Raw genomic sequence first — 15,858 nt, 5'->3', positions numbered from 1 at the left:
CTAGCTCCTGGAGCCCAGAGTGGTGGACACAGGACCCCAGACCCTGTCTTCCCCAAGCCTCTCTAGGCATGGCCCGGCGGGCACCCTGGCGACCCCCTTCCCGTGCTATGGGCTGGGCATGTTGCTGAGGGGGTCATTATCTCCGTCCGCAACCTCCTCCTTCTCACCCCTCTCCCCTCCCCCCGTGTGCACACCCCTCTGACCCCCAGCAGGACAGTCAGTGACTGAGTTGTGTGTGTGTGCACGCGTGCACCTGGGCCCTCGTGGGGACACCCAGAGGAATCGGCCCCCCTGGGAGGGGTGGGCAGGGGTCCTCTAGGACCTGAGGGGCTCTCGTCCCAGAGTAACCCTCACGGGAAGGTTGAGGTTAGCCGGGGATCAAATCTAGGGATCAAATCCCTGTTAAAACACAGGGAACAAAACCCAATCCCAGCGCCACGATGAGACCCCGCCTCAGGGTGCAGAGCAGACCAAGATCCTGCAGCGCTGTTGTTGGACCGCAGGAAATACTGAGGCCTTCAAGGTTCACTTAAGGGCCCCTCAGGTGTTTGAGACTGAGCACTCCCAAACTCTGACCACCGGGCCTAGAGAAAGGCAGGTTTCCTGAGGAACCGTGGGTGTGGCGGGGGCACCTGGAAAACGGTGGAGGCAAAGGCACGGAAAACCCTCCAAGCCTCGCAAGGGTCTCGTGGCTGAGCCTGGCGCCAGGCGGCCTTGGGCTGACCCTCCAGGCTGGAGATAGGCTGAGGGCTGTGCCCACCCGGCACGTGTGCCCACACCTCCTTCAGAGTGGCCAAGCACGCGAGCACGTGAAAAAGAAGTGTGTCTCTGAGGACAAAGCACTGAGGCCTCAGAACCAGCGCTCTGGGGACCCCCAGCCCAGAGGGGGCCACCCTTCCTCCTTCCGGGATGGGGGCGCCCAGGCGGCCCTCCTCTCTCCGTCCACCCGGGAGGCCGAGTGCTGGGCCGGTGGTGCGTGGTGTAGAGGAGGCCCTGCAGGGCTCAGACCACGCGGGCGCAACGGGAGCCCCGGGAGCGGAGAGGCAGGCAGAGGGAAGACCCCCGACGTGAGCTGCCGCGGTGGGGAGTGGGGCCAGGCGGTGACTCGGAGGGTGGAGGCGAGCGACGCTGGGCGGACCCGAGGCTTCAGAGGACTCCTGGTCTCTGCCCCACCCCGTGCGCCCTCATCGAGGCCACCAGAGAGACGCCCGGCTGTTAGCCCCTCGGCTGGAGCCCCCGGGGCTGAGCTGGCCCAGATCATCCCATCTCCCGCCCCCCCGGAGCCGGCAGAGCACACCCAGCCGAGTTCCACCGCTCGGCCCGCCTGTGTCCCCAGTCTCAAGCTGAGCCCCATGGGGGACGCTAAACACATTTGTAGGGGGAAGTTCCCTGGCAGTCCAGTGGGTAGGACCCGGGTGTTTTCACTTGCCCTGGCCTTGGGTCCAGTCCCTGGTCAGGGAAATAAGATCCTGCAAGTTGAGGAGCGGCCAAAATAATGATAAATAGAAATACCTGCATGTGGTTGTTACGAAATAGTAGCTGACCGATTCAGTCCTGTCTCTTTTCTCCGTAGGCAGGCTCATTCGTCCACGCGGACAACCCCCATCCCTAAATAACCCTGTCACTCTAACGGCTGTCCCCCACCCTGAGCTCCGCTCTGGCTCCCATCTCTCCCAGGACCCCGGCAGCCCGTCCACCTCCACCCCTTCCAAGCGGCCCCGCGCCCGCCGATGCCACTGCTCTGGGGGTCTTCAGGCTGTTTCCTCTTCCAGGGTGGTCCTCCCCACTCCAGCGCCACCATAACTTTCTCAACTCAAACGTCACGTCCTCCAAGAAGCTCTCCCTGACCCCTCCTCCCCGACCTGCCGCGGTTTGCACTTGGCACCTCTGGACACTCCTCAGGGTCCACGACCGAACCCGGGAGACCGTGTCAGCATCGGCCTCCCCAGTGAGAGGTCGCGTCTGCCTCTTTGCCCCGGGCTCTCTCCCCAGCTTCCTGGGAAGTGTCAGATGTCACGGAACGCGGAGGGCGGTGGCAGAGAAGGCACACGGCACGTCACGCTGGACCGGCCCGTCTATTTCCCGGCAGATGAGAGCTGGCAGCAGCTGCCTGCCGCGCCATCCAGAGGACCCAGCCCCGGGACCCCCCAGTCAGCGTGCACCCCCACCCCCACCCTGCTGGGCCCAGCCCCGCCCGAGGTCCACACCATCAGTGGCCTTGGGTCCGCAGACCCATCTCAACAAGCAGCGGGGTGTGAAGCCTGCGATCTGGAACTCACTCCCAGGGTCTGGTAGGACCACAAGCCGAGCCTCACGGGGAGGAGCAGGTGGGCAGCCGGCTCACAGCAGGATGGTGTGCGCGCAGGAGGCTGTGGGGGAAGGAGAGGGCTGGGCATCTCCGAGGGAGCCCGCGTCTGCCGGGCAGCTCCCCTGGGGCCTCGGGCCCTGGCCCCCAGCCGCCCCGCGGGGATCCAGCCCCGGCCGCCCGTGTGCTCGGGGGGCCCTGGGGAGACAGGATGGGCACGTGCCCGCGGCCGTGACTTCCTTTAAAAGTGCACCGTCGCCCTCTGTCCCTCCATCCTGCACGGGGGCCAGCTCCCCGGCGGCTCAGGGTGGCCCCAGAGCAGTGCTGCCCACACCTCACCATCTTTCGGGAGCACGGCCACACGGCTGGCGAGCCCCAGGGCCTCACACGCGTCGACGAACTTTTTCATGCTCAGGAAGCTGCACGTGGGCTGTCTGCCTGCGGGGTGGGGGGTGTGGACCAGAGCCGCAGCGTCAGAGCCCCCGGTCGAGGGGCGCCCCCGCCCCAGCGCCACCCCCCACCGGAACACCCCCGGGCTCCGGGTCAGAGAATCGCAGCCGCCGGTGGGTGACGGGCAGCCTCAGCCGGGAGTGGGGGTCCCCAGAGAGGCTCGGGAGGGGCCGCCCTGCGGGTCCGCGCGGCTGCAGCCCTGGACTCACTGACGAGGAGCAGGGTCCTGGTGGTCCGGCCGGCCCGGCCCAGGCGCAGGTAGACCACGCTGGCGCTGTAGTCAGGGACCATCACGCGGAAGCCCTCCACGCCCCTCACTGGGAAGGAGGACGCGCAGAGTCGCCCGCCCTCGCCTGAACACTGCAGTCCTTCCAGAGGCCCCTGGGCCCCTACCACCCGCACCGAGGGGTCATCTGGAAGGGCAACAAGGCCCCCACCCCCCAGGCCTGCCCCCCCAGGTGCACACCGGCCGAGCCAACTCTGGGCGCCTGTGGGCTGACCGCGCGTCCCGGCGTCTGTCCCCACCAGCACATGTTCTCCGGGGAGGACTGCTGGGGACCATGCGGTCAGGGGTCCCATCCAGGGTCCTGGAGGCTCGGGCAGCCCTGGACGACCCTCCCCCAGCCCCCGCGGCGCCGTGGGTACCCACAGGTGTTCCTGAACACCGCCTTCTTCCTGTCTCTCCGCAGGATTAGCGAGTGTGTCTGGCACCCCCGGGACCTGGGTGGGGAGAGCGGGCTGTCAGCTAGGGGCCAGGGAGACCTCTTGGGGCTCTGCCGTCTGGGGACTTTCCAGCTGGGATCCGGGCCGGTCCCACCGCTCAGGGGAAATGCTCCAACACCCCTGCCCCCCAGCCCCCCGTGGGCTGGGGGGACTTCTCGAAAAAGCAGTCACTTGAGTTTGACAGCAGGAAGTGATGGGGGGCTTGGGGACAGCCCTTGTAGGATTTCCAGACTGACCCTGGGTCTGATCCCCCCACCGGCCCCCTCCCTTTCCCTGGGCTCAGGGGCCCCCACCCTGACCCACGCACCGGTTCAAGGCGAGCACCACCTTCAGCTGGCCCACCTCCTGAACCTGCACTACGGATGCACCCAGCTTCCTCTGGCCTCCGCGCGGCAGCATCCCTTGGGCATCGGAGGCGACGGCCAGGACGTACCAGAAGCCCGAGAACTGCGGGGAGGGCGCAGGGCCTGCCATGCTGGTCCCGCCCGGCCCCGGTCTCCGAGGACCCACAGGACCGGTGACCCCTGCCTGCGGCCCAGCCCGTGTCCAGAACTGGCCTGGGTGCCCTGCTGCCTCCCAGGCCGTGGAGGCGGACGCCCAGCTGGTCTGGGACCTGAGGCGGCGTGGCGCAGGGCCCGGGGCGCAGGGTCAGAGCGTCCGGCCCATGCGGACCTCGGGGCCTTCTCCTCCAGCTGGCCCCCATCCCACCGGCTCCCCCGCAACGAAGCCCGCTGCCCGGCTCCCCCGCGTCTGCTCAGCCTGTGCTCGTGGCCGCCCCCACCGGGACCTGCTGCCTGCTGCGGTCTCGTTATCCCAGGGCCCGCCTGCTCACTCCGCCTCCCCTCCGCCCATGGGCACCTCCGGCTGACCTGGCAGTACCTGTCTCGGAGCTCCAGACCATAGTCGGCAGTTGAGTTTTGAAGCCCCAGCCCGTCCCCAGAAGAGGCCCTCGGGGCCAGCAGACGCCAGTGCCCAAGCCCCCTGCCAGCCCATCCCGGGCTTCAGAGGCCCTCTGCCCACTGCCCCCGCCCAGCCTGGCCCCAGCGCCCGGCAGGGGGACCGGGGCGCGAGGCTCACCTTGACCCAGTTGAGGTTATGGGACTCTCGGGGGAGCCGCTCCTGCGCCCGGGAGCCCCCTCCCAGCCCCAGCAGCAGGGCCAGCAGGGCCAGCCGCCAGCCCAGCTCCATCCTCGCCACCAGCCTCAGCTGCCCGCCCAGACGCCGCGCTTAAATGCCCAGCCTGCCAGCCTGGCCGTGGGTGTCAGCTGACCGCAGCTGTGGGCCGGCCTGGGGGGCCAACGGGGAGGGGTCTTGGGCCCTCCCACCTGCAGGTAGGGCCAGCCCCGCCCTTGGCCCTCGGAGCCTGCCTGGGACACCCCAGAAGACAGAGGCCTCGATGATCCTGAGGTCACTTCCTGGGCCTCGGGTCACTGAGTGTCCCCTGGAGCCGTGGCACCTGTCAGGGAGGTTGGTGGTGCTCCTATCCTAGCCCCCCAACCCCTGGGAGGGGACAAAGGCTGGACGGGACACTGAGTCACTCCACAGGGCGTGCACACAGGAAGCGGGGTCTTTGGACAGTGCTGGCGCTGACACTGGGGCCGCCTGCATGATGCCCTTGGCAGGTCCTGACATGTGTGCACACACGTGTGTGCATGTGTGCGTGTTTGTATGTACACGTGTGTGCTCACATACGTCTGTGTGTGTGTGCACCTGATATCATCACAAGTGAGAGGTGACCCCCACCCTGCTCCGGGTCCAGCTTCCCCAACGGCGCCTGCTCCTGCCAGGACTTCTGGACACAGGAAGACAGACAGACTTGGGCTCTCTGGGGTCCCTGGCCCCCGCCCTGCCCCAGGGCCCCAGGAAAAGCCAAGCTCTCACGCCCTGGGCGCCCCAGCCCAGCGCCCTGCCCACACCTCACCCAGACCACAGGGTCTGGCTCCAGCTCAGGCAGACGGGCCTCCTGTCGGCCCAGGGCCCAGGGTGACCCCCCGGGAGGAGCAGTGGTCTCCGGCCCAGGGCCCTGCTTGGACAGACGCAAGAGACCACGGGAGGGTTTGTGGAACTGCTTTATTTGAATCCGCAGCAAGGGCCCCTGGGAGCAGGCGGCCCCCACCCAGCCCCTGGGCGGCTGGGCGAGGAGGGCAGCGTCCGTCCAGCCTCCTCTGGGCCCCTGGGGTCTGCCGCGTTCACTGGGAGCCAAGAGGAGCACAGGCACCCTGGACTCGGCCGCAGAGGCATCGGCTCCCCGGGGCCCCCAGCCCTGCCCTCGGGGAGCCTCCGGACGAGAGGGGCCGGGGGCCCCCAGGCCTCTCCTACCACACGGAGGGGAGGGGTGCTCGGGGGGCCACTTACCGGGAAGACCTTGTGTGCGCAGGTGACTGGGGAGGAAAGGGGCCACGGTGAGGACGGCCGGCCCCTCGCCCACCGGCACCCGGGGCCCCGCACACCGCCTGCCCCGCCCACCCCGCAGGTCTGACGCTGGGCAGGGAGCAGGTGACCCCTTGAAGCCCCCCTGAGCTCGGCCTGACTCCCCAAGGCCAGGAAGGTCCCCGAGCTGGCAAGCGGCCCCCCGGCGTCCGGCGACACTCACAATCCCTCTGGAGCTCGGCCTGCTGCTGCGACAGGAAGCCCAGGCTCCGGCTCCACTTGGCAAAGCGGCCCAGAGCCTCCTGACTGGCTAGGGCTGTCCGGCCTGCCGGGGAGGCAGGAGAGCCCAGCGGGACTGAGGGCGGGGCGGGGCGGGGAGGGGAGGGGAGGGGCCCACCAGGGGCCCACCCCAAGAACCCGCCTCTCCCCAAGAACCCGCAGAGGCGGGACTCCGCACCCTCTGAGCCCAAGGCTCTTCGCCACATGCGGCCCCCCGCCTGCCCCCTCCAGGCGGGATCACTCCTGAGCGGGGAGGGGCTGTGGGTGGGGAGGGGCGCCCGGGAGGCAGGCGCAGGGCTGGGGGTGGTTCCTGGCTGGGATGAGTCTGGTGCGAGGCGGGCGGAGGCCCGCACCCCTGCAGGAGGAGCTCCGCGCACTCACTGTACAGCTCCACCATGCTGAAGGCCTCCTCCTGGGCCTCCAGCTGCGTGAACACTATGGCGTAGTCCCTGAAGTTGGTGCCCAGCACCCGGTACTCCAGCACTCCCAGGGCTAGAGACAGGCGTCCCCAGGGGGCGTCAGGCCTCAGCCGACCAAGAGCCCCCAGGCTGGGTCCCCTAGGTCCCCTGCCCCCACCCAGCCCCGGCACACAGGGTCTCCAGGTGGTCGAGGGATGGCGGGTGAGCCCCACCTCATCCTGGGCCACCCTCCTCAGATCCGGTCCCCACGGGACACTCCCACCCGTGCCCACCTCCCTAGACACCATAGCTGGAAGGCTGGGGTCCCGCTGAGCTGCTGGCCGAGGTCAGGCCCTCTGTCCTCAGGACTGGCCCTGAGGACCTCCCAGTTCCCGGAGGAGTGCCCCTGGAGCTGGGGTGGAGCTGCCTCTCCCCGTCCTGAAGGGCAGACCCGGCGCACAGGGGCCTGGGGATGCAGCTGGGGTGTGAGACCCAAGGCCGCTGGGGGCAGAAGGCAGTCAGGGGACTGCAGGAGTCCCCACGCTGCCCAGAAGGACTGCCGTGGCCGTCATCCTTACAGGGATTCCCGAAGACCCATCCGGAATTTTGTCTCTGCAGCTCCACAGCCTGCAGGTGGCATCTCTCCATCCTGGAGCAGAGAAGGATCCATCGTCACCCAGGTCCAGGTGCAGGACCAGGAGACAGGTTCGGCCGCCCAGACCCGGCCAGCGTGGCTTCACGGGACTCTGCCTCCCCCTCGGGGGCCGCAGTTACCCAGAAACCCTGCCCTCAACCGCAGGTGACCCGTCGGGGGAGGAGTTACCCAGAAACCCTGCTCTCAACCACAGGTGACCCCTCGGGGCCGCAGTTACCCAGAAACCCTGCTCTCAACCACAGGCGACCCCTCGGGGCAGCAGGCCGGCTACCTCCCGAGGGACCTGCTTTGCCAGATCCACATGGAGAAAACTTGGGAGCGCTGCTGAGGGCATGAAAGGGGCCTGAGACCAACAGGGGGTCTGCAGTTTGGGGTAAAGCGACTCCACGTCTAAAGAGGTCAGTGTCCCTAAGCCGTCCAACCGTAAAATGAGCAGACTGCCTTCTGTGAGCGCACCAAGACAAGCCCACGGCCAAGTTCCCTGCAAGACCCAGGAGTAAGGAGGAAAAGCCTGAAAGAGGCATCACCAGCGAGAACCAGCCGATGACCTAACAACGCGGAGCCACGAGAGGGGAAGCAACCCGACTCACGGGCACAAAGGCAGACTGATTGAAGGAACAGAAGAGAGTCCGGAAATGAAGCAAAATGCCCAGGAGGTTAGCGCGTCACGAAGCGAGCATCTCCGGCCAGTGGAGGAAGAGGGACCCCGGGCGAGGGGTGCAGGGCAGCTAGACGTCCATCAACGGTCACACCTCGCAGGTCCCCAGGACGTAGCCCTGAGCAGGTCAGAGAGCAGAGGCCTCTCAGCTCCAGGGAGACGTAAAGACCTCCTAACAACTACATCACAAGACCCAGAGGCCCTAAAAAGGAGCCGGAGTTAATCCACACAAACACAGAAAGAACTCTTCTTACCAAAAACTGCTAGAAGGTGTAAGAAGAATGACAGACTGGGAAATAAATTTGCAACTAACCTTTATTACAGACCGTGGCCAAAATCACCGATACCTAAGTGTTCTTGCATGTCAATAAAAACCTACCCCAGGAAAAAATATGCAAAAGACATGAACAGACGCTGGGCCAGGGAGGAGCCCCAGAAGGAACAGGCCCCGAGATGCCTGCTCCCCTGTGATCACAGGAGGCAGTAAAAACAACTGTGGGGCCGTCAGTCACCCATCAGATGGCCAAGAACGTAGGGCAAGCAGACACCCAGTCCTGCACCAGCTCGGGGCACGCGCCTCATGTGACACGGAGAAAGAAGGGCAGACGTACTTCAGCTCCAGGGATTTGTCCCTCCCAGGCCGGTGCACCAACGTCCACGCACCACGCCCCTAGGTATGTTTCCAGTTGCGAAAGACTGAAGATCGCTGTCTGCCCATCAGCAGAGCCCTGGAAGGCAGCCCAGGGGAGTATTACTTGGCTGTGAAAAAAGTTTCTCAAAAAAAGTCACAGAGTCAGCAGATGACCCAATAATCCCACAATCTGGGTGTGTCTCCAAAAGAATTGAAAACAGGGTCTCAAAGAGATATTTGCACACCCGTGTTCTCAAGGCCCCAAAGCCAGAAGCAATCCGGACATCTATCAATGAATGAAAGGGAGCTAGATGTGGTCTATCCCTGTGGTGGAATATTACTCAGCCTTCAAGAAGGAAATTACGACACAGCTCGCAACATGGGTGAACCTGGAGGACAGTATGTTCTGATAAACCAGACACAAGACAAACATAGGGGCTTCCTACCACGTCCTTACCTCAGTGGTAGAGAATGTGCCCGCCAAAGCAGGAGTCAAGCATTCGGTCCCTGGTCTGGGAGGATCCCACATGCTGCAGAGCAACTGGGCCCATTCTCTAGAGCCCGTGTTCCAAAACAGGAGAAGAGAGGCCTGTGCAGCTGAGAGTAGCCCCCACCCTCCACCCCAGAGCAAGCCACACAGCAATAGCGACCCAGCAGGGCCAGAACGAACATAAAGACTCAACACTTTTTCTTTAAAAAAGACTAATGCAGGATCCACTCATGTGAGGCCCTAGAGGGATGAAACCCACAGAGACGGAAGCAGATGGTGCAGCCAGGGGCTGCGGGAGGGGACGGGGAGTGAGGGTCTGCGGGGGACAGGGGGTCCGTCTGAGAAGGTGAGAAAGTACGGGAGATGCTGGTGAGGTTTGCCCAATCTGAGCGTGTTTGATGCCCTTGACCTGTGCACTTAGAACGGTTAAGGTGTTATGTTTATCTTACCACAGCTTTTAAAACTTTAAGAAAAGCAAAAGAGAATTAAATCTTAAATGTTTCAAAAGAGGGCAGAGACCCTGGGGGGCTGACACCAAACTGTGGCTTGCCTGAGTACTTAAAGCCTTGCATGTGCTCGCGTGTTCCTGAACATCTCCGAAGAGCCATCACAGATCAAAACCTGGGCTGCCTGCTGGGAGGGGGCCGCTGGCTGAAGAGCGGGGGAAAGACCCCCGCTGTCCACCTCCCCGTTGCTTTTGGCCACTCGGCACAGTTTGTGGATCTCAGTTCGCTGCCAGGGATCGAACTGGGGCCCTTGGCAGTGAGAGCACGGCGTCCTAACCCTTGGACCCCCAGGAAAGCGCCAGGGGGCTCTGATCTTTGAACCAGGTAGCCGTGTTTCCTATTCGAAGACCAACACATGAAATTCACCTTAAACAAAACGGAGCGCCCTCTTGCCGGTCCTTCAGCCCTGCGGTAAGTGTGTGCCCCGCCCCCGGGCCCCGGGGTCCCGGGCCCCGCCCCTTCCGCCCCGCTGTGGCCGAGGTCCTCAGACACAAGCGCCTCCAAGCCGCAGGGAGCGAGGCTGCTGGCCGACGGTACCCACAAGCGAACGCCAGAAAGGGCTGGGAGACCCCCGCCCCTGCAAGCGCCCTCATCCCCTCACCGTCCACGGCTGTCCCACAGGGCCTGGCCTTCCGGATGCCAAGCCTCCGTGTTTGGATGGAACATGTTGGAGCCTTGTTAAGACTCTCTGAGCCACATGGCTTTGGGGCTACAGCCCATGACGCGTGTGACCGTGTGTTCACCCAGCACAGCAGGCGCCCGCCCCAAGCCCCATGTCCCCTGTCCTGGCTTTTCCACGGCCGGTCCAGCCCAGCTGGGCGGCAGCCACAGCAGGCTCGGCGGCGGGAAGGAGCAGGGCAGTCAGCCTCCTCTCGGGACGGGGCCACCGGCCGCTCAGCCTGCGTGATGACTCCAGGGCAGGGATAGCGTCCCAGCAGCCACCCTGAGCGACAGGCGGGGACTTGGACACTTAGGTGACGCGGGTGCTCGGGGCTTCGTGGTCTCCGGGCTCCCCCAGGGCCCCCCGGACCATATGGGCTCAAATGCACAGACCCACCTTGAGCAGCCACTCAGGAGGGCCTTGAACAAAGAAGCAGCCTCTCCCGCTGACCAGAGCTGCCGCCAAGCTGCCCAAGGGCCAGGGCAGAGGGGGCAGTCAGAAGCTGTGCTGGCCTCGCTGGAGAAGGCGTGAGTCCCACCCAGGGGCGCCCCCCAGCCGAAGTCCAGGACGCAGACCCTGGAGACCAGGCGGACGGTGGAGCTCACAGCAAAGCCCGGTGCAGAGGGAGGGGAGGGCGGCCTGGCCACCCAGCCATGCCCCCGGCCCCACCCACCTATGCCGGGAAGCCCGCATCTTCAGGGTGTTCTGGGACGTCAGCATCACCTCGACCCCCTCGATGCTCTTTGTGGCCTTCTCCAGCGCGAAGTCCTTCTCCCCCGAGGCCACGGCGAGGACATACCAGGACCCCATGAGCTGAGGGAGGGGGTGCAGGTGAGGGGCCGTCCCTCCAACCCCAGCCCAGCCTCCTGCAGCCCCTGTGGTCTGGGGGGCCCCAGGGGAGCCCAGAGACCACAAAGGCCCAAGGATGCAAGTGGCCCCAGACCCGCGCCGGCGCAGGGGAGCCATCACCTGCTGAGGGTCCAGCCTCCCCAGCCACACGGCCCGGGCGCTGGGCGCCAAGACCACAGCCAGCAGGGCGGCCAGCAGCACAGCGCTCATCCTCCCGAGGTCCACACACCAGCGACCTGCCCGGGCCCGGGATGAGCAGCCCTCCTGCCTCTGGACACCCGTTTATATGACTCTGAACGCAGTGCTGTGGGCGGCTGCTCACCGCCAGGCTGCCTCCTGCCTCTCTCCTCGCCCTCCAGCCGCGCCGGGGAGCAGGGAGGGGCCGGGACCGTGTGCAGGGCCCCTTCCACGCGGACACCTTCATGCCACCCCAGCTTCTCCAGCGGCCCTCCACTTGGAAGTTTGCAGAATGAGCATCCTGCCCCTGGCTGCACCATCCCCTCCCTTTCAGGGAGCCACCCCTCTCTCGCTCAGTCTAGGAGGGCCAGAGACCCTGCTCTTGAACCCAGGCCAAGGTCATGTCTGAGAAGAGAGGCAAGAACAAACTTCCTCCGGAAGCTGCGGTTTGGGGTATCTTTTGTTTTAGGCATTAAAAATACAAAATTTACCCCCCACCGTTTCTTTGAAGCTCTCACCCACTCCTGGCCACCCACCTTCCTGCCTGGCTGCCCCTTGTCTCCTGTCCCTCCACGGCCAGCACCTAACTGGAATGCCCTGTGCCTTCCGCCGCCCACCCACCCATCCGGACCTGCCCACTCTCTGAGCAGCCGCACTCTGATGCCTCCCACCTCTGCTCACCATGAGCCTGGCCGGGCCCCCAAGGCCACATGAGAGCTTTCCCTGGACCTGGGCTGCCCACTCTGGGTCAGTGGAGACCCTGCCGGGGAGCGGAGGTCACAGGGTTCGGCAGGATCTGTCTGAGGCCCCAAAACCCAAGTGGAAGTACCTGGGAGGATGCCCTCCCGGGGAGGGGGGCCCTGCGAACCACAGCTCCCGGCCTCCCCTGCTGGCCGGCTTCCAGGGTGCTGTGGACATAGGACAGGCAGCTTGGAAGCTGACGAAAGATGAAGCCGTCTGTCCTGCTGAGCCTTCCCAGGAAGGACCTCAGATGGGCCGGTGCCCCACCCCTGCGTGGAGACAGGACGTGCCCTGCAGGAAAGGGGGCCAAAGAGAGCCCATCACACACAGACCTGCAGCGAAGCGTCACCCTCCCCCAGGCCTGGAGGACCCCGGGGCCAGGGCCTCTGGCACAGACAGCCCACCACAGGCAGGGGTGACTCCCCGTGGCTCCACAGAGGGGGCCCGAGGGCACTGGACCAGGAAGCAGGCAGGGGCTGCAGGACCCCGGCCCAGGAGGCCGAGCCAGAGCTCCTCCCAGCGCTTTTTACCGGGAGGCTGGATGGATGGCGTGGACGCCAGCCCGGGAGGGGCCCTCGGGGCGGGAGCGGCACGTAGGGCGCTGGCCACGGTCAGCCAATGGCGGCGGGGCCCAGCTGGGATTGACCCGGCTGCCCTGCTCCTCCCTGCCAATGCCCCCGCCCCCACCCCCCCAGCAGCAGGCAGCCTGCTGTGGAGACTGGGGACACTAGGGGGCGAGCCTGGGCGCTGAGCCTGGAGGAAGCGGGTGGGGATGGTGGCCACTCAGAGCTCAGCACCTCCCGTGCGGCCTTGGACCCAGCGTTCCCAGGACCTTCCTGTTGGCTCCCGCTCAGCACCCAGAGCAGCCTCTGGGAGCCCTGAAATCCTCCCTGTGACCACCACCCCCCAGCTCTCTAGCCCTGAAATCCTCCCTGTGACCCCCACCCCCCAGCTCTCTAGCCCTCCAATCCCCCTGTGACCCCCACCCCCCAGCTCTCTAGCCCTGAAATCCTCCCTGAAATCCTGTGACCCCCACCCCACCAGCTCTGTAGCCCTGAAAGCCTCCCTGTGACCCCCAACCCCCCAGCTCTCTAGCCCTGAAATCCTCCCTGTGACCCCCAACCCCACCAGCTCTCTAGCCTTGAAATCCTCCCTGTGCCCCCCACCCCGCCAGCTCTGTAGCCCTGAAAGCCTCCCTGTGACCCCCACCCCGCCAGCTCTGTAGCCCTGAAAGCCTCCCCGTGACCCCCACCCCGCCAGCTCTGTAGCCCTAAAATCCTCCCTGTGACCCCCACCCCCCAGCTCTCTTTGTCCTGGGCAGCTGTTGCCCGCCCCCCAGCTGAGCTGTGTCCGCCTGCCATGTGGCCCAGCTCTCAGCCAGATGTCGGCTTCCTGGCAGAACTCGCTGCCCCCCAGGGGCATTTCTCCCCAAAGGGAGACCCCACATGCATCAAACAGTACCCCCCAGCCCAGCACCTGGTGACCACTAATCTCCTTTCTGTCTCTGCGGACTTGCTATCATGCATGTCCCACAGGGGGCTCCTGCAGCACGTGGCCTCTCACCCAGCACCCTGTCTTCAAGGTTCATCGTGTTATGTGGACAGTCTTCCGACATGTGGATGGACCACGTTTGTCTATCCATTCGTTGGTGGCAGTTTTGAAGCTTGGCAGCCCTTCATCGGAATGCATGAATGCAAACTCGCTTCAGTCTGGCCCAACTCTCTGCGATCCCACGGACTGTAGCCCACCAGGCTCCTCTGTCCATGGGGATCCTCCAGGCAAGAATACTGGAGTGGGTTGCCATGCCCTCCTCCAGAGGACCTTCCAGACAAAGGGATCAAACCTGCGTCTCTCACATCTCCTCACTGGCAGGCATGTTCTTTACCGCTGGCGCCACCTGGGGAGCCCAGCCCCTCAGTAGACCTCACCTCAGTGTAAGCAGCTTTCCTTCTAGGGGACCCCTCCCCAGGGGACCCCTCCCCAGCTCCGTGAACCGCAGGCCCCATCTAAGGTCTTCCACCAGCCCTGCGAGCGGCGTCTCTTGGCTACTGCCCTGTGGCCACTTCTGGGACTGCACCTTCTTGGGTCCAGGGCCTTGCCAGCTCTGGTCTGCCCACCGCCCACCAAGGCACCTCTCCTACCGGTGCCCCCGTCCTCGTCCTGAGCCCCCACAAACCCCCTTTGCACACAGCAGAGCATGCGCTAGCCTCCTTCAGGGCGCTGAGGCCTGCAGGGCGTGACGGAGGCCCTGGCCGCCGTGCCCGGCGCACCGTGTGTGCGGGGCCCCCACTGAGCCGCTGCTGGCCAGGCCTGCGGCGCCAGGCACTCAGGGCCACCTCAAGCCGGACGTGGCCACGCAGACACTGCCTGCAGGCAAATGCATGCTGTGCGGTTTCCAGTTGGCAGACCTGAGGGTCACAGCAACTTGGGCCTGACCCTCATTCACTCACGAGGGTCAGTGGGCAGCTTCCACCTCCAGACCCTGTGCTCCGGGCTTGGGAAACAGAGGCCGACGGGTGGCTTGCAGGCTGGTGCGGCTGCTGCCGTCTCGGGGTTCACAGGAGAACGGAGAGAACAGGAGAACAGAGAACAGATAAACACAGGAGAGAACTGGGATGGTGCTAAGTGACCAGGAAACAGACGCGGGGTGGGCTGGGTTTGAGGAAGGCTGCTGACTAGGCGGAGGGTGAGAAGCAACCCAAGGAGCGGGGGCTGTGGTGAGGGGCTGGACGGGACCAGAGGGCCCCTGGGCAGGAGGGTATGAGCAAGAGGTCCCGGATGGGGCGGGGGCGGGCTGGGCTGACTGCTGGGAGCTGGGCGGCACTGGGCTGGGCGATGGTTTGTGCTCGGCGTGGGTTTGCCCTCGGTGTGGCTTTGCACTTGGGAGTCTCCAGACCCCGACCGGGAGCATGCTGGTGGTGGGAGCGGTCTCCGTGGCCTCGGAAGCTGCCCCACACCTGAGGCTCAAGGGGGTCCTCAGGAGGTCTGCAGGCTGTGGTGACCTGTCCGTTGATCTCTGCTTACTCTCACCCCACAGTTCTATGGTTAGAGGTCTGACCTCTGCCTACCACACTTGGATCTTACTTGGGGGCTCCGGACACATTGTCTCCCTGACCCTCATCCCAAGAGCTGGCATTTGGGAGAAGAGTTCATACAGTCTACCTGCCTACCTATCTACACTCAGTTCAGTTCAGTCGCTCACTCATGTCCCACTCTTTGCGACCCCATGAACCGCAGCACGCCAGGCCTCCCTGTCCATCACCAACTCCCGGAGTTCACTCAAACTCATGTCCATTGAGTCGGTGATGCCATCCAGCCATCTCATCCTCTGTCGTCCCCTTCTCCTCCTGCCTTCAATCTTTCCCAACATCAGGGCCTTTTCAAATGAGTCAGCTCTTCGCATCAGGTGTCCAAAATATTAGAGTTTCAGCTTCAACATCAGTCCTTCCAATGAACACCCAGGACTGATTTCCTTTAGGATGGACTGGTTGGATCTCCTTGCAGTCCAAGGGACTCTCAAGAGTCTTCTCCAACACCACAGTTCAAAAGCAATTCTTTGACACTCAACTTTCTTTATAGTCCAACTCTCACATCCATACATGACCCCTGGAAAAACCATAGCCTTGACTAGATGGACCTTTGTTGGCAAAGTAATGTCTCTGCTTTTTAATATGTTGTCTAGGTTGGTCATAACTTTCCTTCCAAGGAGTAAGCGTCTTTTAATTTCATGGCTGCAATCACCATCTGCAGTGATTTTGGAGCCCCAAAAAATTAAGTCAGCCACTATTTCCACCGTTTCCCCATCTATTTGCCATGAAGTGATGGACCGGATGCCATGACCTTAGTTTTCTGAATGTTGAGCTTTAAGCCAACTTTTTCACTCTCCTCTTTCACTTTCATCAAGAGGCTCTTTAGTTCTTCTTCACTTTCTGCCATAAGGATGGTGTCATCCACATATCTGAGGT

General features: G+C 64.2%; 2 protein-coding genes across 2 annotated transcripts; both read right to left on the bottom strand.

Annotated features, from left to right (window-relative positions):
- Nucleotides 1-2,311: 2,311 nt before the first annotated feature.
- LCN10 (lipocalin 10) lies at nt 2,312-4,670 on the bottom strand. Its single transcript, XM_043470401.1, has 6 exons — nt 4,556-4,670; nt 3,786-3,925; nt 3,405-3,475; nt 2,965-3,168; nt 2,640-2,743; nt 2,312-2,503 (listed from the first exon to the last, which is right to left on the bottom strand). Exons 1-6 carry the CDS (start codon nt 4,664-4,666, stop codon nt 2,312-2,314), a joined length of 822 nt encoding a protein of 273 aa, XP_043326336.1. The 5' UTR covers nt 4,667-4,670.
- An 876-nt stretch (nt 4,671-5,546) lies between these two features.
- On the bottom strand, nt 5,547-11,185 carry LCN6 (lipocalin 6). Its single transcript, XM_043470559.1, has 7 exons — nt 11,096-11,185; nt 10,800-10,939; nt 7,104-7,174; nt 6,509-6,619; nt 6,072-6,173; nt 5,834-5,859; nt 5,547-5,670 (listed from the first exon to the last, which is right to left on the bottom strand). The coding sequence occupies exons 1-7, from the start codon at nt 11,183-11,185 to the stop codon at nt 5,668-5,670; spliced, it is 543 nt and encodes a 180-aa protein (XP_043326494.1). The 3' UTR covers nt 5,547-5,667.
- Between the last annotated feature and the right edge of the window lie 4,673 nt (nt 11,186-15,858).

Source organism: Cervus canadensis, chromosome 5 (genome assembly GCF_019320065.1).
Source record: "Cervus canadensis isolate Bull #8, Minnesota chromosome 5, ASM1932006v1, whole genome shotgun sequence".
NCBI lineage: Eukaryota > Metazoa > Chordata > Mammalia > Artiodactyla > Cervidae > Cervus > Cervus canadensis.
This window is presented reverse-complemented; position numbering and strand designations above follow the sequence as displayed.

What these genes read in the sequence shown, in the direction of transcription:
- LCN10 (XM_043470401.1), bottom strand. Translation starts at nt 4,666, where the DNA reads ATGGAGCTGGGCTGGCGGCTGGCCCTGCTGGCCCTGCTGCTGGGGCTG. An exon ending in GTGGTGCTCGCCTTGAACCG is followed by an intron (nt 3,476 to 3,785) that starts GTGCGTGGGTCA and finishes CTCCCCACCCAG; the next exon opens with GTCCCGGGGGTGCCAGACAC. An exon ending in TGCTCCCGAAAGATGGTGAG is followed by an intron (nt 2,504 to 2,639) that starts GTGTGGGCAGCA and finishes CTGTCTCCCCAG; the next exon opens with GGCCCCCCGAGCACACGGGC.
- LCN6 (XM_043470559.1), bottom strand. Translation starts at nt 11,185, where the DNA reads ATGAGCGCTGTGCTGCTGGCCGCCCTGCTGGCTGTGGTCTTGGCGCCC. An exon ending in ATGGGTCTTCGGGAATCCCT is followed by an intron (nt 6,620 to 7,103) that starts GTAAGGATGACG and finishes GCCTGTCTCTAG; the next exon opens with CCCTGGGAGTGCTGGAGTAC. An exon ending in CAGCATGGTGGAGCTGTACA is followed by an intron (nt 6,174 to 6,508) that starts GTGAGTGCGCGG and finishes CCTCCCCGGCAG; the next exon opens with GCCGGACAGCCCTAGCCAGT.